Source organism: Alosa alosa, chromosome 16 (assembly GCF_017589495.1).
Source record: "Alosa alosa isolate M-15738 ecotype Scorff River chromosome 16, AALO_Geno_1.1, whole genome shotgun sequence".
Classification (NCBI taxonomy): domain Eukaryota; kingdom Metazoa; phylum Chordata; class Actinopteri; order Clupeiformes; family Clupeidae; genus Alosa; species Alosa alosa.
In genome coordinates, this window is record NC_063204.1 from 7,092,788 (window position 1) to 7,119,178 (window position 26,391).

The 26,391-nt window shown below is 45.4% G+C and overlaps 1 protein-coding gene across 1 annotated transcript in view; it reads left to right on the top strand.

Annotated features, from left to right (window-relative positions):
* ptprn2 (protein tyrosine phosphatase receptor type N2) overlaps positions 1 to 26,391 on the top strand; it is a 198,349-nt gene that overhangs the window by 155,571 nt on the left and 16,387 nt on the right. Inside the window, exons 13-16 of the mRNA XM_048266409.1 lie at positions 6,892 to 7,107; positions 12,907 to 13,140; positions 20,271 to 20,418; positions 21,124 to 21,197. Of these exons, the coding sequence (XP_048122366.1) occupies positions 6,892 to 7,107; positions 12,907 to 13,140; positions 20,271 to 20,418; positions 21,124 to 21,197 (672 nt within the window). The remainder of the gene's footprint in view (positions 1 to 6,891; positions 7,108 to 12,906; positions 13,141 to 20,270; positions 20,419 to 21,123; positions 21,198 to 26,391) is intronic.

The window sequence follows — 26,391 nt, forward strand, 5'->3', positions numbered from 1 at the left end:
TTCTCAGCATCACAGCGTGCTTGTAGAAGCAGTCTTTTACATGGCAGGAGAACCGTTTATGATGCGGAACAGTTTTCACTAAACCGTGGTTACCCAAACAGCTAGACAACAGTATTTTACTGAAATCTCATGACACATGAGCATTAAAATGAATCACACCTCATCTAATGTCCAGTATAAATGTTTAGAGTAAGATCATCCATAGTTAAGACTTTGAGATTTTTTTTTTTAATTAAAGAAATCTTTTAAATTAGGTGCCTCTCTTGAATTTTAAGATTGTGATTATATTATGAGTATTTCAATTATCACCTCAACTCTTGAATCTGAAACTTAGTAGCGCCAATCCCTAAACCCCTTCCTCAAAAATATTGAGAGAGAGAGAGAGAGAGCAAAAGCAAAAGCAAAAGCAATTCACCGGGAACACATAAACCCCCAAGTAGCGTTACAAATGAGTGACAAACCCGATGTCCATTCATACAGGTCCTCTACCCCGCACGCTTATTAGCAGCCATCTCTCCCTGAGCCGTCGCTGTCGGCAACATGTGGAGGTATCGCTATAGCAACCAGTGGATGTGACATGTGCTGAAGACAGGGACTCTAGCGCGCCTGAATATAAAGAGGGGCTCTGCTCCGCTACTTTGTGCTTTCAAAAAAACCACACTGCTCTCTGTCTTTTCATTCATTGGCACATGAACGCTCAAAGGACTCGGTAGCCCTCTGCAGCTTCTTACAAGGTTTGGAAAATCTGGCGGGCATTCCATTCGTTTTTTTTCCCCCTCTCTCTCTCTCTCTCTCAGCTTTGTTTATTCCCTTTAGCGCTCATACTCTCTGCCTCGTTCTCATTTGCCGTTTTCCCTCCACTGCGAAAGTATGGCAAGGCAACTGCGGTCTTTCGTTACGTGGGAGGCGGATTGGAGGTTGTTAACTTTTAAGCAGCGGGACCAAGAGGAGACTGTAGTCCAAAGCGAGTTGCTGCCGGGCGCACTGCTGCTAACGGGTGGTTACAGTAACCAAACGCGCAGCTCTGGAATAGGAACCTACTATCTCCACGACGATCTCCGCGCTTTGGTTCCTCAATATGGATTTAGGTAACTATCCCTTTATGCACTTCTTATGAACATATTTGCAGGAGCGCAATGAGAAACTCTGAATATCAGTTTGCTTTACGGTTTCAGAGCATGATTTGTGGTGCAGCCAAACTCAAGCGAGCATCCTTGTAAATGTAAAGATGGGATAGTACTCTACAACTCTCTATTGGAGCAGTTATCCTAATTTGAATGCATTTTGAAGAGAATCTGCAAACATGAACGCATTTAGTTTGACGTGTATGTAGACGATATGCATACATATCCTGTTTACAGCATACAGATCACGTATTGTGTTACGGTGCGGCACTACAACGTATTGTAGGGTTACACTTTAACCGCAGCAAAATCTTACCTAGACTATTGATGGATGCCGGCGAACATTTAGCGTCGTCTATTTAACAATATGCATAATATTTATAGGATCACGATTTTGCACGGGTATCTTTGAACATTCGTAATGGTTAAAGAGAACTCATGATGCCTCATGCTGTACGTCATATTGCGACTCAAATTATCCGTCGCACTCACTCCACGCGATTCAGAGGACTGATGCTCCGGTCTGTCCTCCGGATAATAGAAGTTTACCGATCGATTGCCGTTACTTTACCCCGAAGGCTACCATGGATCAGCTAGGTTAGCAGCAAGATATATTTATTTAAACCCGCATATTATTATTTGAACGGCTTAATTCTAAAATAAACACCACCGAACAAGGTGATTATATCATGCTTAGGCTATGTTTAAACACAAACGACTAAAATGCGCACATTTTTTAAATGTCACCAAAATGTCTATGCGCCTTTTTTCTGTGTTCTAGTCCGTATTGGTAAGCCAACAGTCATGTATTCATATCTAATCAATACAGTGTAGCCCAATTTGTAATATCTTACATACACAACACCAATAACAAACCAATGTTATTTTATATAATGTGTAGGTGTATTCAGAAAGTGTTTGGCGGTTGCCATTTCAGTTTACCTCAAGCAATTTTCAGACCACTGTGAAGCAGATTGTTACATTTTATTTCCATCCAGTCATATTAAAGGAAGTTGCTTGAGACCATCATTCATATGCAACATGTAAAATACCACTGAATCTACAAATAACAGTAGTACCATCCATAATACTTTTAAACATAATTATGGCCAAGACCGCATTCAATTTAAACATGCGTGAAAACATCGGGGGTTCTCTTCTGTATTTTATCTGTTTTTGTCATTTTAATTTGAAAAGGAAATTGACAGCTAAAATATGTGATTGCAAAGCAAATTTCATTCATTAACTTATCCTTATGGTTTTACAGCTGTGATTTATGTAAGATCCAGCCAGGCCAACTCCATAAACTATCAACCTTGTTTGAATCAGAGGGCTTCTGGACAACAAAATCGAATATTGTCTTAGTGACCAGGGCATCATCTTTTTAATGTAGTATGACATTTTCTTGATTTTGGAAGTAGCCTATAGGCATAAGTGTATGATTAAGTAATGTGTTTGTGTGTTTTCATAAGGTTATTTATTTACTAAAACAAAACAAAAAAATTCTCCTGAAAGAGTTTGAATGGAGTGGGTGTGGGCTGTCCGTGGAAGGCATCGTGATGCTTAGGGCTTTGGACAGAGATCATTGTGTGTGGAGAGAGGGAGAGAGAGAGAGTGAGCGAGCGAAAGGGTGACCGGCGCTCTCCCTCTCTCCCCTCTCGCCCTCTTAGCCTGACCTTTCCTCCATCATTTGAATAAGCCAGAGCCTCCGAAATCCATCTGCCCTTTGTCTCCTGCTCGATTCCTAATCCCTCACTCCCTTTCACGGGGTGGTGGAAAAAAGGGAGTGAGAAGGAGGGAAAGAGAGAAGGAGAGAATAAGGAAAGATAGACAGAGAGAGAGTAGGGGTAGAAAACTTCTCCTCGTCCATACCTCTCAGCATATTACTTGCTAGAGACAATGCCCAGTATCAAGGAGTCCTGACCTTAGTTAAAGTGAAGTGATCATCTAGAACCAGACAGCTGCTTTGAAGAAATGAGCTCTTGCTGGCTTAAAAAAAAAAAGCTCATTATGTTGTCTGTGTGTGCAGAATAACATGCTGTCCAATTTGAAGAAATCAAATGTATTGGAACTTATCCAGTTTGTGTATTTTTGTAATCAAACATTATTTTTGAAAGAAGTATCCTTAAATGTATATACACATCAGACCTGTCTCACTGTGCCTTTATGCTGTGAACGCAGCACACTGCTTAACCTAAAGTTAGAGCAGAGCTAGTTTTTTTGTACTTCATTTTTTGTGTTGCTGTTTTAAGGTATTTCAAGCTAATCAATATAATTTTATATTATTTTGAAATATGTTTTTATAGCTAAAACACCATGTTAAATGTGAAATTAGCACCCGCATTTTAAAATCTACATTATATAAGAATGTACCAATTAGCCTGTTAGTTAAGCCAGGTGATATCTAACTGGATATTTTAGATTACCAGCATCTTTGCAATAATATTTGTTTATTTTGGTTTTCTCATTTTGCTGTGTAGATTAATCTGAGACAGCGCCTTGGAGCTTTTAATATGAGCCGTGTATTCATGCTGACTGTCTCTGGCAGCGTTTGCTCACGTGAATTGGAAAATTTGCAAGTCCAATTTTATTCCCGACAGATGAACAAAAAAACTCCTGGCATAATGGAGACTCTCTCTTTCTCTCTCTCTCTCTATCTCCCTCACACACATACACACACACACACAAAACCAGAGGTACACTCACACACGTAGTTCCAGTAGACAAAGCTTATTGGCTGTGAGTTTCCCCCCCCCCATCTTTTCATGAGACAGTTGAAAAGGACACGTCATATTGTGAGATGTGTACAGAGTTTATATATGATCACAGATCTTGCACAAAGATCTACAGTTTCCCACAAAAGATCCTATATTCAGGCACACCAAGAAACTCTGAGCCGTTGTCCAGCTGTTTCAAATAAATAATGTATTGCTCTGTAAATGACCCATGCCTTCACGGGGCTAAATGAAACTAACTGTGCCATCAATAGTAATATTACGATAAATTATTTGGTGTGTAATTTATGAATTTGTGATTGCATTTAATGGCCTGCCACAGCTGTAACAAACAACTCTCACATAGTCCTATATTTCTTACCTAACCTAAGCATTAATGCTATTAAGTGTAGCCGCACAGTTTAGCCCACATGTCTAAATTATATCAGTTATGTCCTGGGGAATGAGGACTATGCTGCGTATTCTCTTTTATCATTTTGACTTTTTTACTACACTTGTTCCTGTGTCCTTTCCTTCCACTCTTTCTTTAGTCCAGCCAGTAATGTAGTTAGAGGAGTTTAATAACAGGCCATAATTTACATGGACATTCACTGACCTTTGTAACTACTGCGCTCCTATTTTTCCTGTGTATTTGTGTTGGAGCAGCTTGTGCCGTCTTCCGTGTTCACATAAAAAAATAGGGGTGTTTGATGATTTTTTTTCTTTTTGGTATTTCATTATTATTTTTTGTGTTCTTCTTCTTTTGAGTCATTCTCTGTGACTGTGCCTCTCTCCCCAAACCTTATTAACGAGCCCAATGCATTTATTCTATTTAGTCATAATTAATTGTGGACATTATTTAGCCCAGCACAATTTTCTTTTCATGGCCATCTTTTCATGTCGGAGATCTTTTCATGTAATTCGATTGAGAGCACTAAGCTTGTGGAGGCAGGCAAGGAAGGAGGGAGGGAGAGAGGGTGGGGGGGTTATCCCTAAGCCTATAGCCACACTGAGGACATCCTCCAGTCTGCTCCCTCTGCTTCTCTCTTCGTTTGATGTGCACAAAAAAAAAACGTTCCTGCCACACAAAAGCACAGAAATGCCAAAGAGAGAAAAAGGGCCTTACTCCATGGAAACCGAAATACAATTGAGCAAGTCATATGAAAGATATATTTATTTTTTCTCTGAAGGGGGAAAATATGACAGGAAGAGTTCAGCAGCAGCATATACAGGCTGATCCTGATAGAAAATAACGTTTGAGAGTCGATAGAATTAAAATAGAATTTTCTTCATTTTTGATTAAGAAAGCTCCTTGTAAGTAGCAATACATTGTATAATAATGTGTAATAATAGCATGGCAACCTTTAGGAATTATGTAGCTAGGTTTATCATATATAAGGAATAATACATATTCCCTTATACTTTGACATGTAGAGGATAAAATGCTAATTGGAAGTTAAGAATGGCAAGGTCTTCTAACCCGAAGAGATATAGTCAGGCCCTTTTTTCCCACATGGCTTGATGGTTGTCCTTGAGCCTCAAACAGCTTTGATGACTATTTGATGCTCTCTGCATTATGCATTCCTGTTCTCATGTGTTTTTCTCTTTTTTTCCTCCCACAAATTTCTTCCCTTTTTTTTTTATTTAACTTTAAAAAATCCCAGCACCCACAGAAGGTGGTTTTTTTTTCTTCTTTCTTTTTTGCTTTGCTGAAGTGGAGCGTCCACTGCAGTGAGATGTATAGCCGGTCCCTTGCTGAGCCCATAGAGTCCCCCCTCCAGTCTTTCAGGGAGTTTTAATAGTGTAGAATAATAGCAGAAGCTGTTTTTTTTTTTTTTTTTGGGGGCCTTCAGGTCTGACCCACACTCCGAAGGCCCTGGCTATTCAGCCTCACAGGCGTGTGGAAACAATGCCTTTCCAATTCTCATCCAGCTTAGCCCTGGCTGTCACCCCACCTCCCGGGGGGTTAACAAGCCTGACAACCCCAGTTCTGTGGGATGTTTCTGGGCTGGGCCCATCAGAAAGCCCCCTCAACTCCCCCTCAACCACCCACCCACCCCTCCATGTCTATACACACCCTTCAATGCACCAAACCCCCATCCGCCTACCCTTACCCTCAGCCCTCCACCCCCCCCCCCCCCCCCCCACCACTCACCCCCCCCACTAGCGCCATTAACCGAGAGGTCCGAGCCAGGGATGGAGTTCTGCCCAAACCCAGGGCTAGGAGGCTAATTAGCGACAAGCTTTTACAGTGAAGACCGACCCTAATTGCCCGATTGTGGCATGCTTAAACCTGCCAAGACAAGAACGAGCCTCAACTTCACAGGCTCAGCCACACTGTGCGAGTGCATGTGTGTGTGTGTGACTGTGTGGTGTGTGTGGGTGGGTGTCTGCACTCCACTGGACAACAAGAACAGGAAAGTGGAACCTGGCTAGGGTGAATACACCCACATAAATTTAGCATGAGAACAAGATGACTTGGCTGCCTGAGCTACTGGTGAGAGATGAGGGGGTTCTAGCCTTTAGGGTCATCATCATGGGGGAAATGCAGTCACATTGCACCTTTGTTTTATACTCCAGAACATTTGCTTTTCTCTCCTACTCTCTTACAGTACTTGCATACTTAGTCACTTGCCTTCACTTTCTATCCCAGTCTATGTGACCTCTTCTCAATTGCTGTTGCTTTTGAAAATTTCTTTGGAAAATGGTGGCAGTGCTTGTAGTGCTTGAAGTGAAAAGAGTTGGGTGTTATATCCAGGCAGAAATCTCCATTAACAGTGTAAATTGTATTCATAGCAATCCCTTTGGATTACTACCCCAGGCCTTAAAAGATGCACTGATGCTCTAGAAGAAATATTGCCATAAAAAATTGATAAGTCGCAATAATGCATTATCTGTCTACATTTGCATTCATTGTCATGGAGATTTGCCTTTCATTGTCACGAAGACTTGATATCTGTTAAGATATTTTGTTTTTATTTTTGGCCCGTGAGTTGCTGTTTTAAATGCAGGCTCCATGATTAAACTATATTTCCTCTCTCTTCTTTTCACAGAGGAGCAAGCTGAACCAGATCCCTATCGTGAAACACAGCCATGTGGAGTCCAGCAACTTTCTGGTTTTGACCGTGGTGTCCATGGTGTTTATTGTCATGGTGCTGGGGGTGTCGGGGGCGCTGTACTGCCTGCGTCACCACTCCCACCTCAAGCTGAAGGAGAAGCTCGCCAGCCTGGGGACTGACACCAGCGCCGATGCCACGGCAGCCTATCAGGTAAGAGCTGTCACTCTCCCTCCACCAATCATGTCACAGACTCACAGATTCCAGACCTCCCACCGATGCGATGGTACGTGCTTGTGCGGTCGGGATTTGCTGGGATTGTTCGTGGTTGACGTATTTTGTCTTTTTTTTGCCGTTGATATATTAAGTCCTGCGCAGAGAAGAATACGGCGGGGTGGGAGGAGGGTGTTGTTTTTTTTTAAGTCTTGTTTGAAAAGGCAGCCTCACGGCGTAGTGCTCGCACTCAAGCTGAAGGCCATTAAGCGTACCGCAGCCCCTCATCCTTTAGTCTTCACCTGCTTGCAGTTACACAAATCCAGGACCAATTTAAAAGCACTCTTAGGCCACTCCCCAGTCCTCTCCGGGCATTGGCGGGCGCTGACGCCACTCACTCGCGTCCCCATTGTCGTCGCCCCCCCAACTGGACAGACGGACGGTCGAGGCCAGATGTCCCTGTGTGCCAGCAGCACTGAATATGAATGCGGGCTGAAAAGGAGGGCCTTTTTAGCAGGGAAATGAGTTTGTTGTCTGACCTTTTTCCGCGGCGCCAGTGCTGCCACTGCAGCTGCCGGTGGTGGTGTAGGTGGTTGAGGCAGGCAGTGGGGTGGTGGTGGTGGCGGTGGTGGGGGGTGGCGAAGCCGTATTGATTTTATTTTGTTGGGCTCAGCTGTGCTCAATATAAGCGGAGCGCAGGGGTGCAAATCCGCACGTCACTTTCCCATTTTCAATATTTAATCACGTCTCTGGCTGCGCCACGGCCCTGCCCATGAATATCGGCAGAGTTATTGCACGCGAAAAGAAAACAGTCGAGTTGTATCGATATGATGGAGGCGTGTGTGTGTGTGTGTGTGTGTGTGCGTGCGTAGAGGGGGGTCTTGACAGGGGCCGGTGGCCGCATTGTCATATATTCATTTCCAGTTTGCAATTATGAGACATTGATTTGTTTTTAAAAGAAAGATGTGGCTCCAGCTGTGGTGCAACTGGCTGGGGCACCTGCACCATACGCCGGCGACCCGGGTTCGATTCCCGCCCCGTGGTCCTTTCCGGATCCCACCCCTGCTCTCTCTCTCACTCACTTCCTGTCATTCTCCACTTTCACTATCATTAAAAAAGGCATAAAAAGGCCAAAAAAATATACTTTAAAAAAAAAAAAAAAAAAAAAAGAAAGAAAGATGGATGGGATTTTCAGAGCTCAGGCTTTGGCAACTGTTGGCACCGTAGCAAGCGTCGGGAGAGACAGGCACCCGCACGCAGCCGTGCCGCTGAAAAGAGCACCAGGCCGAAAGCGCGCGGTGGTTTGCCACGTCCCACTGTTTGCCTGGGATTTCCCCTAAGCTGCTGGGTCTGTGCAAGCGGTGAGAAGAGGCTAGGAGGCTCCACATGGCTACATGCAATTAGCCCACAGCTTTTGCCCTCCTGTATTCAGAACAGATGACCACAAGCACCAAGGGGGGGAGATAATGGAAAAGGCTGTGAGAGTGTTTTATTTGTGATGGAGGAAGTGAGCATGTTTGAGCTTGTGTATCTGTACCTTCTGTGTGTGTATGTGTGTGAGTGTGTCTGTGTGTGTGTGTGTATGTATGTGTGTATGTGTGTATGTGTGTGTGTGTGTGTATGTGTCTGTGTGTGTGTGTGTGTGTGTGTGTGTGTGTGTGTGTGTGTGTGTGTATGTGTGTGTGTCTGTGTCTGTGTGTGTGTGTGTGTGTGCATGTGTGTGTGTGTGTGTGTGTGTGTGTGTGTGTGTGTGTGTGTGTGTGTGTGTGTGTGTGCGCGCATGTGTGCATGCATGTGTGTGTGTTCGTGCTGCTGTGCATATAAACATGGCTGCCCAACCTGCACAGCGAGCTGTCATCCTCCCCATTAGCGGGCGAATATTAATGTGAGGGGAGGAGGCCAGGAGAGTTTGCCCGTGTACGGCACTCTCCGCCTGGGCTGCCACCCCCCACCTCCCTCCCCTCTCATGGTGTGTGCTGAGGTTGGAGGGGGGTGGGAGGGTTAGCGGGGTGGGTGTAGCATTAGCGAGTCACACCAGCTCTCCCACCCCTGGCCCTCCCCCACCCCGCGCCTCTCTGACCCCCCACCTGTCAGCCCTATGGTGCACCCCCTTTCTGTTCCAAATGCTTTTACTGCTGCAGTACATTTCCTTCTGGACAGGGGTTGTACTACAAGGGTGCTTTATTGCTTTTTAAAACTCATATGGGTAGAGTATGAGAAGAGGGAGTCACGGCAAGGCCATGTTATGAAGGAATCATGTGTGTGTGTGTGTGTGTGTGTTTCTGTGACTGCATGTGTGTGTGTGTGTGTGTGTGTGTGTGTGTGTGTGTGTGTGTGTGTGTGTGTGTTAGAGATTTTATTTGCATCTGTTCATTTTCAGTGAATGATAATGACATGTTTACTATTGACTATGTGGCCATACATGTCTCATATGTAAATCAACTGCATCATTTTTAATGTGATTGATCTGTTTTTACTGAGTGTGATATTTTTTCAAGCTATATATATATTATCTATATTTTTTTTCGAACAAATACATGATGCAATATGAAGATCGCTTGTTCTTCACATGAAACACGGGCGTTTGGCAGATATTTAAACATGCTTTACTGTCACGCTCTTGCTTGTCAGTCGTCCAGCATCCTTTCTCCTCTCCTCATCCTGAACAGAGCGATCTGGGAGTCTGCGTTTTTTTGCACGGAGAGCTGGGAAACGGTGAGATCTCAGGCACACCGTGGCCCGTTTTCTCCTGGATCCCGTCTCTTAATCACGTATCGAAATCACCCTCCACGTCAGGCCGCATCACACGCTGATCCCCCCCCCCTCCAATATAATGGCCAAATCTCCAGCTCCGATAAAGCAGACACTATCAATGGGGTTTCAAAGATATGATCGCTGTCTTCAAACAATGAGAGCTGCCTCTATTTCTCTCTCTCTCTCTCTCTCTCTCTCTCTCTCTCTCTCTCTCTATCTTGCTCTCTGTCTCTGGCGTTTACTCTCTCTCTCTCTCTCTCTCTCTCTCTCTCTCTATCTTGCTCTCTGTCTCTCGGGCGTTTACTCTCTCTCTTTCTCTCTCTCTCTCTCTCTTTTCGTTCTCCTTTGGTCCCCATTTTCTTTTCTCTCTTTTTTAAACTGTCCATTTGAAGTAAATAACTGGCAGGGTAGGCAGACAGAGCCTGGGCTAAGAATCTGTAATGGCGCTGTGAGGCATGATGGGAGCAGAAACGAGTCATTTTAGGGAAAGGGGAAGGCTGAGGCAAAGACAGAGCTCTTTTCACACCCAGCAAATGTTTTTTTTATTTTTTTTATTTATTTATTTATTTTTTTTAAATAAAGACACAGAAATTGCCCGGATAATATGATCCCCAGCTTCGTTTTGTTGGCCCATTTTCCCGTCTTTAATGATTGAGATGATTTTATCGTGATTTTTTTTACCCAAAATTAGACATTATGGAGGTACACATGTTCTGTGCAAAGGACATTTTTGCACACATAATGAACACACTAGCTGTCTTTGTCACCATTGAGATGTGTTCTTTTAGCTGGCTATACTTATATGTTGCTTTTGAGTTCCAGCCTGAAATCTTTGCCCTCTTTAAAGCAGAATATATATTCTTTTATTTACACTACGAAGAATCCCTTTAATCTTTCATCTCTTAGAAGATTATTCCTGAATATATTTGTCATAGAAATATGTTCCTAAGCAGTTTCATATTATTGATTTATAGCCAGTTTATGCAGGAATATAAATGTATTTTATTGATTTTTCAATAAAATACATGTTAGAGATTATACTTTAAGGAATAAATATTGTAAATGATTTTGAATTTATTTCAATTCATACCTGTATAATATGACATAACCTATGTCTGTGCTGTTGCAACAGTAAGTACCATTATGCAGGAATATTCACAGAAAAATGTTTGTATTCCTCTCACCTGAACAGCAAACTGTCAGTGGGGGATATGAAAACAAGGGGTTTGAGCATAGCTTTAAATATGTGCACATCAGGATGCCTGACAAAAAAGAGAAGAACTGAGGGTGGCCTTGTGCTACTGCAGCCAAAGCCCTAGAGGATCTGAATTATGCTCTCCAAAAATGTATTTAAAATTCTACCCATTCGTTTACTGCAACCCCCTCAGTTAATCACGTTTTCCCAAGCCTATTCCCCCCTCCTCCTAAACCCTTGAAAGACCTCCAGTGGCCTTTGGAGAGCAATGTTTCATCTGTAATTGCCCACGGGCCAGCAGTGGTCTCTGTCTTCCCGTCAGTCGGTGTGTGTGTGTGTGTGTGTGTGTGTGTTTGTGTGTGTGTGTAGGGGGGTGGACAGAGGGGGCATTGCTTATGGCCCTGTGACTCTCGCCTCAGGGGCTCCACTTCCTGCGTCCCCCTACGGTGTCTGATGGACGTGTGCACTGATTGGTCCAGCTGCGAGTCCGGAATGAGTGTGCCGTTCGGGTGCCGCATCTGTCTGGCCCACCGGAGGCTGTCACAGCGAACGGTCTCAGCCCGTTGGCTGGCTGCCATCACCGTGGCAACCGCAGTCCATCGGTCTCAGCGATGCTGGCCGTTGTGACTCCACTGCTGCACCCCCCTCGCCCCCACATACACACACACACAAACACACACACACAAACACATGTACACATACACACACACACTCTTGTGTTTGAACGCACCCAGAGAGAACCATCATGGGGAGCAGAAAAGGAGTGTACAAAAAGAGATTCAGAGGTATTCACAGCTGCAGTTAATAAAAAGGTGATATCCTAGCATCAGGAATAAACCCACATCTCTTCTGCTCTTCATCAAATCATAGGCTCAAGCACATTAGATTTATATATATATATATATATATATAGTAGGCTGTGTAGAGACGTGCTACGTCTTGTACCGTAATGAGCCCGGTGGACTCGGGGGTTTCTCTCTGTGGTGGAGCTCCTGGTTGGTTTCTCTGCCATTAGTTGCGGCTAACTCCATACCTGTCAGAGGCCGAGTCGACTTGACCTGCCTGGCCTGCAGGCCAGAAGCTTTTGAGAGGCTGTCAGGGTTTCTTAGCCCTTCCCAGCCCGCTCCTCTCGTCCTAATCGTCCTGCTCTAGTCCTCTTTTTTGACTCAGAGCGGATCTTTAGAAAATGATAGCGCGCCAACTCGCCCGTGACTGCAACCTGCGTCTCAGTGGCCGCCGTGGCGGGGTTGGACACGACTCGGTTTGTTCTTCCACGTCTGAGGTGACTTGTAGTCGATGGCTGAAGATTAGTGCTGGAATAACGTTATGAAACTGCCCATAGAACCCTATTACTCATCTGTCTACTCGGATGGTGCACTAAGCGTTCTGCAGTGCTGTTGATCAATACAGACCTAAATTACAAATGGGTAAAACTGTCTTCCGTGGTTAGCCAAACGGCGATATCTATTCTAGTTTGGAATGGCATGTTCCAGTAAGTATGATCTATTGTATGCATTAGCCATACGACTGTATGCATATGATCTTTGTCCCCCCGGGTTGTTTTGATTAAATATCGTTGTGCGATCAGGCATGAATCTGATTAGTAATGTTATTGCAGATCTTCATCAGTCCCCCAGACAATACACCCATACATCCAAGATATTATTATTAATGATCGAACAGATTTGTGGTGATGTCTTAATGCCTGATTTCAAAAGCAATGTCTTGAGATGATTGATGATAGAAGGGAAAGGTGATACACAATCTACTATGTGTATCAGTGGTATAGCTGGAATGACTGTTGTTCAAGTGACCAATCTTCCTCACTCCTCCTCTTCCTCCCTGGGCAGGACTTGTGTCGGCAGCGAATGGCAGTGCAGACGTCTGAGCGGTCCGATGGCGGGGAGCGTCCAGAGCCGTTGGCGCACACGTCACACACGTCGCACACGTCGCGCATCAACAGCGTGTCGTCGCAGTTCAGCGATGGGCCCATGCCGAGTCCATCGGCCCGTAGCAGCACCTCGTCCTGGAGCGAGGAGCCCGCCCACTCCAACATGGACATCTCCACCGGACACATGATACTGGTGAGTACCAACACACACACACACACGCACAGACACACATTCCAGCGTTCCACCAGACACATGATACTGGTAAATATAAACACACACACACACACACACACACACACACCCACCAACATTGACATGATGGACATGAGACCAATAAAGATACACACGTACCCCAAAATAGACACCACACACATGATAAAGAATAATATACATGTACTCCCTTTACACACACACACACACACACACACACACACACACATACACTAACACACACACACACTAACACACACACACACCTACACTAAAACAAACTTATTCACACTTAGACCAAAGTACAATCACATGCACATGCACAACTGGACCCATCATGCTGGTGAATATTCACAGCACCACTCGGATACTCCAAATGGAGATGTCCACTGGAAAGGTGTTACTAGAATATGCATGGCTCTCACACACTTTGCCACTCACATGCATAGACAGTCATGCTCATGAAACAGCTGTTCCCATTCCCACCTCTTAACACCTATTCACTTACTGCTCAGACACGCTTCTGATAAGCTGTGTGCAGGTTAAATGTGTGCACACACCATTAGGCTGAACAATATTAAATAAAAAACAAGAAAGCTATTTTAGCACTTAATATAGTGTATGTGAAACTGATTAAATATATGGCACACTCTCTCTCCCCCCCTCTCTCTCTCACACACACACACACACGCACACACACACACACACACATACACACACGCACACACACACATATACACACACACACGCACACACGCACACATATACACACACATATACAGTCACAGACATCCCTATATCCCAGTATCATGCTGGTGGGATGTGAGATATAACAAAAGTCTATTGATTGACACGGTTCCTCGTCAGCCCCACCAAAGGCCCGCTCCTCTGCTACCTGTCTGATAGTCCTGTGAGCTCGTCCCTGGCCGCTACCATCCTTTCTTCCCCCTTCATCCTTTCTTCCGTTATCGGCTCCCTTCCTCCCTCTGTCTGTCTCCGGCTCGCTAGCATTCCATTGTTCTCTTTTATCTCTCCATTTCTCTCCATCTCTCTTTATCTCGCTCCTTTTATAGAGTCTGTTCTATTCAACCTGGCATTCTCTCTCTCTTTCTCTGTCTCTCTTTCTCTGTCTCTCTTTCTCTCACTATCTCTTAATCCATCCCTCTGCTGTTTCTTTCTGTCTGTCACAATCTCTCTCTCTCTCTCTCTCTCTTTCTCTCTCTCTCTCTCTTTTTCCCCTTGTCTCTCTCTCATCCTGACGGAGTGCTTACTGTCTCCTCTCGTCCCTCTCAGACGTATGACTCTGAGAGGCCACAAAAGCTCAGGAGGAAAATTTCACCGCTAATCGCTAATAGTCAATCGGACATTTTGGTGCTTGTGGAGTTGTTGTTTTCCTCCTGAATGGAGTTTGAATGCCTTGTGGGCCAAATCCCTCTCTCTCTCTCCTCTCTCTCTCTCTCTCTCTCTCTCTCTCTCTCTCTCTCTCTTTCTCTCTCTCTCTCTCTCTCTCACATTCTCTCTTTCACATACAATGGATTGTTTTAATTTGGTGCAAACTTTTGTTTTATTCATTTGAGACAAGCCGGTGAGAGAAGACTGGTAGATGCCTGGCAGTGCAGTATTCATTATCAGCAGGGAAATTCATCATACGTCCAACAGTGGAACAGGAGAATGCAATTGATTTAATTCATTTAGCGCTTTTGTGTTTGGAGGTAATGGATGGCTCTGATTGTGATTGTTGAAGGCTATCACAAAAGCTATTAAAACTATATACACTTTTTTTTGCCATCCTCCACCAGAAACACACAAACACACACTTAAACACGCACACTTTTTGTTTACTCAATGCATTTTAGCACCGTGTTTTGTTTGTTTGTTAAGCCCTTTTTTCTGGGAGAAGGGAGTGTGTGGGCGTTTCTAATGGTAAATATTGTTTCCTGGCTACTTACACTCGTTCTCTCTCTCTCTCTCTCTCTCTCTCTCTCTCTCTCTCTCTCTTCCTCTTCCTCTGACTGTGTTTGTTAATGTCAGAGAAAAGGCTTACCGTACCTCAGGTTTAGGCCCTGCACAGGTTCCATAGAGTGTCTAGCAGACAGTATGTTTTTTTTTTTAACTGTAATGCTTGCAGATCACAACCACAGTTAACTTCCTAGTGCTGTTGAGGAGGGGGATCACTGTCTGTCTCTACACTCTGGACAAGATGCGAGACAGAATTACACATGACTCTCACCCCTCCTCCCCCAGCTTTTAAACTCTCACACACACTCACTTTCAAACTCCCACTCAAATGGTTTCCCTGGGCCACCTGCTGTGCTAAACTAGATGATGAATATCTATTTCTAAATAGAACACCTCACTCTGTTTCACACACACACACACACACACACACACACACACACACACACACACACACACACACATACAGGCACTCTCATGTCTCTAAAGCCCTAACACACCCACCCACTCATTGCACAACGGAAGATCATATTCTTTGTCACACTTGTCTCAGGGACAGGATGTTGTTGTAGTTTTTTCTGCTCCTCTTCCTCACTTTATCTCCCCTCACAATGAATATTCTTCCTCAGGCAGGTGTCACCTCTCTCTTGCGAGGTTGCGTAACTAAGTTTAAAACCACCGCAAGGCGCTGGGACATACTCTCACAGACTGAGAGCACTCTCTTTACAGAAGTCCCCATGAAAACTCCAAATAGGCTTTTATAGAGCTCGTTCTCCATCGTTCTCACACTTTATGTGACCGGGGTCTTTTGACGCGTCCGGTCAGCGTCTGATCCCAGCAGAGTGTGTTTTTCCTTCCGGTCTTTTCACAAGGGAGTCGGGGCGTCACCTGACTGCTGTTCTCAGATACTGCCTGTTATCGGGGGCCCCGCTCTGTCGCGGGTCACTTATCTCCGCCCTATCTTGGCGGCTCCCTACATCCTCCATATGAAAAATGAGACCTCTGATCAGCCCCCTGCCCCCCTTTCATGTCGGGATCTTAAGATGGAGGTTATGAATAGACCTGCTGGGGCTTTTCTTCTGCGCAGCATGCCTGAATAAAGGCCCACCATCTGAGTCTGTCTGCCTGAACATGGGTCTTGATTGGCAGTGTGTGTGTGTGTGTGTGTGTGTGTGTGTGTGTGTGTGTGTGGGGCTGTGTGAGTATGTGTGGTAGCTGTTCCCAGGTCAGTCTGGTGTGTAAACCTGACTGCTGTAGTGCAGGACATTCTGCAGCAGCTACAGACTTGCTGTCAAGTCTCCTGTGTTGGTGAGCCTGTAGTGAACGTGTGTCTTTCAGGACCATGGAGAGCACCCCTGGCTCATGGCTGTGAAAGCACAGCTCCATGAAGTGCAGTGCTGTGCCCAGCACCTAGCAGGAGCAATTAAAGCGTGTTTTATTAGATCGTAGAATTCATTAAGTGTAAGCAGGTTTACCGGAGATTAACGGAGACCTATCACTGCTTTATGCCAGTGTCTTCCAAGTAGCTCATTTTGGGAAGCAAGGCGGTTTATTTTTCCCAGTTCTCTCGCACTCTGCAGCGTTTTTTTATAACACATTTTTTAAAATAAAAAAAGCAATCTTCTAAGCAAGCTTTTCTCCTGCTCCTCTTACCCTGGCCCCACAGAAATGTGGTGAGCTCTGATGTGGTTGTCTTTGATATCCAGACATTGTTGTGAACTCTGTGTGCTGATTTGTTTCCACAGAAAATCAATAAGGACCCACGGGCAGCACATGCTTTTATCTATTATTTAGTTTTTTTTTTTTCATGTATTTCCTGAGCTGAGCAGAGGGGGAATCATGACATGAAATATATATTTAAAGACAATGAAGGTGAGAAAATGAATAATAAAGACCCTCTGCCAAAAAAAAAAGAACCCTACCTGGCTGATGACTTAGTCGATGGCTAATTGCGAAGAATGCTGTGGTCTCTCTTTCCTTGATTGCCTCAGCTCATAAATATGGATAATAATGCACACTCTCTTTCCCCCAGCAGCACACATTGATGAATTCACTCACGCAGTTTTACACACACACACACACACACACACACACACACACACACACACACACACACTAATGCACGCTCTCACACACACACACACTAATGGACACACAGTGTTTATTTCTCTGTGGACACAGCAGCAGCACCAATCACTTATTCTCGAGGCTGTTCCTTCCAGACCCTCCACAACCACCATCACTACCACGCCGCCATTACCTCAGCTGCTGTGTCTCCCCACCCCAAGCACTCTCTATTCCCAGGTCTGTGCTCCACCAAACCCCCCTGTCCCAAACCCCCTCCCCTCCCCTCCTCTGTGAAGCTTGTTTAAGGGGATTAGGGGGAGTTGGCTCCGACACCCCGTCATCTAGGCCTACTGATTGGCTGGCAGTAATTCTGTTACACTTTCTCCCCCTAAACCTTATTACTCTAGCGCCAACAAAGGACAGCAGGTAAGCGCCTATCCCGCGCCAAGCCTCTGTACACCACCAGGCTTTGTTGAGGTGGTGGGGGGATCCTTCCCCAGAGAAATAAAGCAGGCTACCATTTTGTTTTGTTTGGGGTGGGGGGCATCTTTGATATTATCGAAGAACCCAGAGATTCAAGGCAATGGAGTGAAGGATCATTTTGCTTCGTGTTATATGAGCTCAGATCAAGCTGATGTTAAAGGTAATCTTGAGGGGCTTTTTTTTTCCGCTGAAGTTGAAAGCGTTTTGAAGGAGGCACCTGCTCTGTTGAGTGGAGGATTACCATGCTGTGTGTGTGCATTCCAGCAAATCCCAACCCTCCCCATTCAACACAAAACTACAAATGGTCAGATCAGATGTATTAGCTTGGTCTGTACGCACTTAGTATTTCTGCAGCAAATTTGTAGCTTACAAAGCAGGTGTGTTGACCAGTAGATGACAGATGGACATAGGGGCAATAATAGGCACCCTCTCAGTCTTAAAATAATGAGATTAACCTCCTCTGGATGAAAGAAAAAATGACTAGTAAAGTAATGACTAGTAAAGTAAACTTTGCCACTAGTAAGAATAAAAACATTTTGTCATTGAATGTAAATGTGTGCAGGACTTTTGTGCCGAATTAGAATGAAAACACATGGTGTTGATATATAACACTCTCAAATAGAGACCTTTCTCCAAATTCCACATGAGGTCATCTCTAGCAGGCTCGAGCTGAACCTTCGGCTTAGGTGAGTAAAAATAGCTAATGAGAACACAGGTGATTAGGCCACTGGCTAGCGTAGCAGTGGTGGCTTCAACAGAAACAGGGACAGTGGGCGAATTAAAGAATGTATTTTTTTTTCCTTTCATCCAGAGGAGGTTAATCTCATTATTTCGCTACCAAGGCTTTTTAATCAAAGTCATTTCCCCTTACTAAATTATGAATTCAACATGGGCAGTAATAGCCTTCTATTAAGTTGCTTGTCATATGAAGCATAATCTTATAAAGATATGACTTATCTAGGAAATGAAAAAGAGAGAGAGATAGAGAGGGAAAGAAATAGTGACAGAATATACGGCCCATTGAATGGAGGATGTAAACATCACATGTCTTATGTGGTTCCTGCCCTACAGTTCAATGCATTTCTAAGAGCTTATTTTGCTGCCTTTGAGCGTGTTTACATCAGGGTTTATAGCACTATTAGGCTGATTGAGTGCTGTCGCTCCTAACTATTATGGTGACAGAGGGCTTTGTTGAGTCTTGGACAGAACGACTAATCAACTATGAATCAAGTTGTGTGTGTGTGTGGGTTGTGTGTGTTTGGGTGTGGTGGGGATATTGTGTATGTTGTTGTGGATCCATCTGTGAAGGTGCTGCTCTTGAGGTTTTGTGTGAGGGTGAGGGTGAGGGTTTCGTTTGATGGCTCCCTTTTTTGCATTTGAGGATAGCTTTCCAAGGCAAGCACAGAGGGTCCCTCCCAACATCAGGTGATGAGTGTGCAATCCACTAACACAGTCTAGCACTGCTACAGAACTGTGTGTGTGTGCAGTGACCTTAGAGGAGGACAGGGAGTCTGAACATCAAGCCAGCAACCAGTATACATTCACAACACACACACACACACACACACACACACACACACACACACACACACACACACACACACACACACACACACACATATGTGCACGCGCCACACCCACAGCTCTGTCAGACAAGCCTCCTTCTCTTTTCTTCTCCTATTCCCTCTCTCCCTTTTTCCCTCTCTCCCTCTCCTCCCTCTCTGTCACAATCTCCCTCTCCCTCGCTCTCTTTCTCTCTCTCTCTCTCTCTCCCTCCTCCCTCCCTTCTTTGTCTCTGGTGAATTCAATTCAATTTGGTCTTCTCGGGGAGACGGCTTAGACGCAGACAATCTTATCAGCGTTTTTGCAAGCAGTGAAAGGGGTGATTGAAGCACCCCTGAAGTACGCGTGGATGCAGACGGACCTTTCAGGAGTCTTAATTGCGATTGTCAGGCCGTCTCCCCCCCTCCTCCTCTCTCTCTTTCTCTCTCTCTATCTGTTTTCCTCACTCTCTCTTTCTCTCTCTCTCCCTCTGTCGTTCTCTCACCGGTGGTGTAGTGCTCATGCATAGCGCAGAGGTGCGGGATTAACTGTCTGCGGCTGCTGCCTGGGGTGGCGTAAGTGGGGGGATCAGTGGGCTGACGTGCGTCCAGAGGCTCTGTGGCCGTGTACGGCGAGGCAGGCCGCTGGGGCCGGTGGGAATGGTGAGGTCGGACCAGGAGCCTCACAATGCGTCTACTCATGGCAGGAGACGCTTATATTCACAAAAAACAGACTCAGACAAATACACACACACACACACACACATTTCAATACAATTCTTGGTTCCAGACAACCTAGCTGTGGTAATGTGGTCCTCACAATGGACAACTGAAATAGCTTTCAGCTATATAAGTGTATTGTTGCGTCAAATCATATAATCAAAATAAATTATTTCTTTGCTTAGATGTAAGTGTGTCTCCCAGTGTCTAATCTTTGTGGCACAGACGGTTTTTATGATCTGTACTTTAGAAAGTGTTTGCCAGTGTGAGTTTTGTTCTTGTGACATTCTAACCTCATTCTCTTTCACCCTCCCTCCCTCTCTCTCTGCATCTGTCTCTCTCCAGTCCTACATGGAGGACCACTTGAAGAATAAGAACCGTCTGGAGAAGGAGTGGGAGGCTCTCTGCAGCTACCAGGCTGAGCCGGGCGCCTCCGTCGTGGGCCAGGAGACGCAGAACGCCCAGCGGAACCGACCCAACGGGGTCCTCGTCTGTAAGTAGCCCCTCCTCTCACCCCTCTTCATCTCCTCCAGCCCCCCCCCCAAACCACCCCCAAACCGCCTTTTTTTTCAAAAAAAAAAAAAGACACAACCTGCTGAGTCCTGAGCTTCTGCTGGGGGTCTTTGAGCTGAGCTGCCATTGAGGGCACTAGCAACCCACTGACCTCTATAAACTGAGCTGCCCTGGGTTAACAAAAAATGTGCTCAAAGCCCGACTGAGGGTGTGAAAAATACCCTGCTGTAAATTGTAGGCTTGGGCTCTTTGGGGTCCAGAACATGGAGTCTTTGGGGTCCAGAAGACATAATAAAGATGTAGTCGTCGTACACCCACCGAGTTGTTACGCTGAGCTGCGCTGAGGAAAAAAGAAAAAAAGAAATCTTTATAGAGGCCATTTTGAGTGTGAAATCTAGTGGTGAGGAAGATTTGGGAGATGAGGTGGGAGTTGGGAGCTCGCTGGGATTGGAGAAGCATTGATTATGCAGCAGTGCCTTTCTGCACGCTCCCTTCAAGCTCAAGTGGAGATATTCACCGATATGAGCTCAGAAAAGGAGACGGTGCTCTTGCTTCCTCCTAAATGAAGTGTTGCCACCAAATGCAGTGCGAGGGCGTGGAACACAGGAATCATAGAGAGAGAGAGAGAGAGAGAGAGAGAGAGAGAGTGAGAAAGAAGTACTAAAATTATGTGTTTCCATTTCAGACGATCACTCCCGAGTCACCTTGAAGCCTGAGAACAACCACAGCAACTCAGATTACATCAACGCCAGTCCCATTGTGAGTAGCAGCATGTGTAGCAGCAAGACTGCCAGCAACTGCGCCCTCCCTCTGCTTTTACTCTCTTCCCTTCATCTTTTATCTTTTTTTGTTTTTCATCCTTCCTTTCTTTTTGCCCATTGCTTTCTTAAGATGCATTTTGGCAATCAGTGATATTCAGAAAACTCAGCCATTGTTATCAGTTTCATACGTACGTTCTGCCAAACTTATGTGAAATGACTACGCCACTATAAGCCTGAAGGATGATCTCTGCCGTATCAGCTGAGATGGAATTGCAATGAAAGGGATTTTTGTATTTTATTTATTTATTTATTTTTGGGATGTGATATTTTATTCATCAGGGCATTGATCTTGCCGCCTTTGTTCCTCCGCTGCCCCGGCTCAGGGGCGGATCGGCGCCTCGTCTCGTGAGATGAGCCTTACCTTTTAAACAGCGAAAAAGGGGCGGAAAGCTGCCAGACCCGATTTCACGGCGAGAAGTGCACATGTTGGCCGCACACCGAGCGCACTCTCAGGGCCACCCCTTCTTTACAACAGACAGAAACAGAGCCAAGACAGGAGGGAAAGAAAGCCGTGACAAAAGAGAGACCTTGCTATTGCACAGACCAAATTCCTTTTAGGGCTTTGAGTGCTTAAGTTTTTCTTTTTCAAAGCTGTAGCAAAACTGGGGTAGAAATACATACATATTATGTATTTATATATATATATATATATTTATATATATATATATATGCTATTTATGATTTGGCTGGAGGAGATCAGGAGCAGAAGGGGAGAGTGGGAGAGATTCCATTAAAAGAACAGGAAGCTATGCATTTCAAATCTGCACAGGCTCGGGCCCTACAGCGGCCAGGAGGGGGATTTGATGGCAGGCTGCACAAACAAGTGCTTATTAAAGAACCAGGCAATCCAAGGCCACTCATCCATCCACTTGTCCATCCATCCATCCATCTGTGTATCCATTCTAACCATGCTCCTTTCCTCTCCTCTCCTCTCCTCTCTTCCATGCCCTCCTCGAGAAACTAATCGCAAAGTCATCAATAATCAATAAGCCTCTGGGTAATTGCGCTGAAGGACAGAGGATCGAGGTGGACCTAGGGAGCTTGAGCAAGAATTGTTCTGCATTGGTTTTAACCCCAACACCCCCATCCTCCACGCACACACATACACGCACACGCAAACACACACACACACACCTTCTCTCTTTTTTGTGGTCTTTTTTTGGTGTGAGAAGTGTGTTGAGGGAGTGGGTGGAGGGGTGTGGTGAGCTTGCTGTTGGGGAGGTGGCTTCATTGAGAGGAAGACAAAAGAGGCAAGAGGAAGAGAGGGAGTTAGCGCCCAGCTCCCCCGCGGTGCTAATCAGACGCAGAGCTGCTGTAGCGATGGCTGATTTAGAGAGGCAAGTGGGGTGGGGGGATATTGAGGGGGGTAATTACACACAGCACAACAACAGGAGAGGGCTAGTGTGTGTGTGTGTGGGGGGCTAGCAGGGTAGTTGAATGGCATGGGGGGCACGTGTGTCAGCATTATAGCTTTCTCCTCATTAGGTTTTTTTTGGGGGGGGGGCAAAACTGAATCATTTAAGAGCTTTTGTGTCCTCATCTTATGGCTTTATGTTTGTATGTCTCTCTGTAAGGCTCTGTGAGTGTGTGGCTCTGTGTGTGAGTACTGTATGTGTGCGTGTGTGAACCTTCTTGAAAAGTAAAAGAATTGTGTGAGGTCTGAGGGGGAATGGATGACACTGTGACCTTTTGGACTCTTTGCACTTTCATCTGTTCTTCACACACACACACAAACATACATACATACATACACACACACATCCCCACAAGCACAAAGGCCTCTCTCTCTCTTGCACACATACACAGATACACCCACACACACACACTTACAAACTCACTTAGAGCAACCTGAAAGAGTGCCTCACAAAAGAAACCCATTTTGATGTTGTTGTGGTAACAAGTGAGATTGGAGATGTAGCAGTTTGACCTTTCACCACTCTGCCCAGGAAGCCGCTCTCGTCCACGACGAGGTCCTGCTGCGGGCACTTCACAGGTCTAGCAGACAGCAGGCAGATGCAATCTGCCCCTTTCACAGTGCCGATACTCTTTATTTAATAAATAAATAAATAAAAATCACAGCAGAATTCTAAATCACCTAGGAGAGCACATAACATACCAGTCTCCCCATTAGAGTTTGAAAGTTACACTTTAACACACTATTGTCTTCTTCTATGGATGCTGGTTAGACCCAACCTGGAGTCAGAGGACTGTGGTGCTTTTGTTTGATTGACTCTCAAAATAGCACCCTCCTCTACTTACAGTCATTAGATTTTAGTTGCAGACATGATCTCCGAGTCTCTCTGCTAATGCCACCACTTTAATAGGCCCGCTCATAAACCGCCGAACAGGCCATCAGAGACCGCCTGGAACATGCTTCCTGTCATCATCGTTCACAGCTATAATTGCTCTTATATTTAAATTGCTCCCTTCCAACAATTAAGGTTGTGGCGAACAATTGTATCCATTTACAGTATGGAGTAATGATGGGGGTTGTCATTCACCGTAATTGCGGATGCCAAATTAGATGGTTTATTTCTCGTGTTCCCATTTTCGGTCGCCTTTTGTTCAGTTGGAGTTCCCATTCTTTGGCGAGAACTATAGAGGGGATAGGTGATGGCGGTGGTCCTGGGCGGGGTGAGTCGCGAGGGGACTCCGATGCTTTTGTTTTTCGATGGCCACCAGAGAGCTGTGCGAAACGTCCTCTCATTCACCTTTAGTGCTTTTTTACACTCCGAGTTGATTTCTCCTGCCGTGCCTTTCTCTCTCTCTCCGTCTCTCTCTCTCCGTCTCTCTCCCCATCTCTCTCTCCATCTCTCTCCGTCTCTCTCTCTCCGTCTCTCTCTCCATCTCTCTCTCCATCTCTCTCCATCTCTCTCCGTCTCTCTCTCCGTCTCTCTCTCCATCTCTCTCCATCTCTCTCCATCTCTCTCTCTCCATCTCTCTCCATCTCTCTCCATCTCTCTCCATCTCTCTCCGTCTCTCTCTCCATCTCTCTCCCCATCTCTATTGTTTTCTCCTCCTGCTCATTTGGCTCTCTCTCTCTCAACCTCTCGCTGCTTTTTCCCCCCCGTTGCTGTACACCATGCAGGGAGGTGGAATATTGCCGGCCTGAGTGCCTGGTTAGAAAAATCTCACACTTCACACACTAGTACACTCGTATACACCAACACACACACACACACACACACACACACACACACACTGGGCATGAGAATAAGAGTGTGTGACCAAGGCTAGCCCCGGCTATGCACTCTCACCGATCAGAAGACAATGGAGGCAACCCTGAGCGCTGCAGTGCAGCACATCCACTCCCCCCTGCACACTGTGCTCTGGCCTTTGTGTTCCAACAAAATAGCTGGATTCTGAAGCAATGACGAATTTCATTTTGAGTAATAAGTGGATCTGTGTCATGAGCTTTCCCTAACTCCTGCCTTCCACCTAGTCATGATTAAAGTGTTCTCTATCACCATCCTGCTGGCATAAGTCATTTCTTGAACGATGGTGCCGATAGGTCTATATATATATATATATATATATGTATATGTGTGTGTGTGTAGAGAGAGAGATAGATGTATTTATATATATTTGATGAATGGAGTTGTAGTGTTTTTTCTGCTGGTGTGGGCTGTGAAGGACGCTCTCCGGCGGTGCTCAGAGTCGTCCAGGCGTTTAGAACACAGGGAGGGGAGGGGAGGGGCACACTGTGGGCCCTGGCCATCCAACACACTGCAGCGTTTAAAAGCCTTGCGCTCAGAGAGGGGGAACATGGAGATAAAGCACAGTGAGACTGGTGTGTGTAGTCCAGCTCTCACATACACACACACACACACACACACACACACACAGCTCTCACACACACACACACACACACACACACGCTCACACAGCACTCAAACACACACACGTAAAATGTTTCAATCAAATGGCAGAAGAGGGCATCCGTAATTGGGCTCGATGCTCTTAATGGACACAAGCGCTACTTTTTAGTGCGGCTGACTTTTTGCACTAAATGCTGCTTCATCTAAAGGTTGGAGAGCGGGCAGAGAAGACTGTGCCGCTTTAGTCAGTAAATATTCACTCCCCTCAGAGTCAGTCTCTCAACTGGTGTGTCAGTCACCTCCATCTGTTGTCAGAGATGAGAAGAGATATTGAAATCGCAGAAATGCACACCAACACCATTTAGACAACACCCAGCACATACATACACACACACACACACACACACACACACACACACACACACACACACACACACACACACACACACAGAGAAAAGACAAAGTCAGTGTCTACTATTCACAAATACACATAGGGGAATCCTAAAAGAGAACGCCAAGTGAGGTGCAGAGAAGACTCTCCAGTCTAAACTCATCGACGTCTCCTCACACTGCTCTGCAGACAGGTTAGCATGGGAACCCTAGGGTGGGGACGCGTCAGCGCGAGCCGTCTTCTGCACCATGTGACAGGCAGTCAGGGAGACTGACTGAAGCGCTGGTGTCTGCCGCCGTTACGATAGTGCCGGCATAATGGGTTTTCTACTGGCTGTGCGTTCAGGCTGAAGGGCTTAAGGAGAACGCTGGAGAGCAGGAGAGACAGGGAGGATGCCTACTGTCTGCAGCTAACAGCTCGCTGGTCTGCATACTGATGACACACACATGTAAGCACAGGCATACACACACACACACACACACACACACACACACACACACACACACGTACACAAACACATACACACATATACACACACACACACACACACACACGTACACAAACACACACACACACACACACACACACACACACACACACACACACACATATATATACTGCTCAAAAAAGGGGAACCCTTCAATCATATCTTAAGGGAACACTTCAATCATACACTGGATCGGTACTCTGATACTGTTTGGTTCTGAGCACAAGTAAAACCTTTGAGGCAAGTGTGTTTTTATTTTGCAAGAACTGTCAGACATTCTGTGAATGTAGTTTGAGAATGGAGAAAAGGGTGGAAGGTTTCAAAAAATGTGTTTTTACAATTGTGGAAAACTGTAAGTGTTCCCTTCATTCATTTTTCAGCAGTGTATATCCTTGCTGAGAGTTTGATCAATATTTGTGTGTACTAATGTCACACT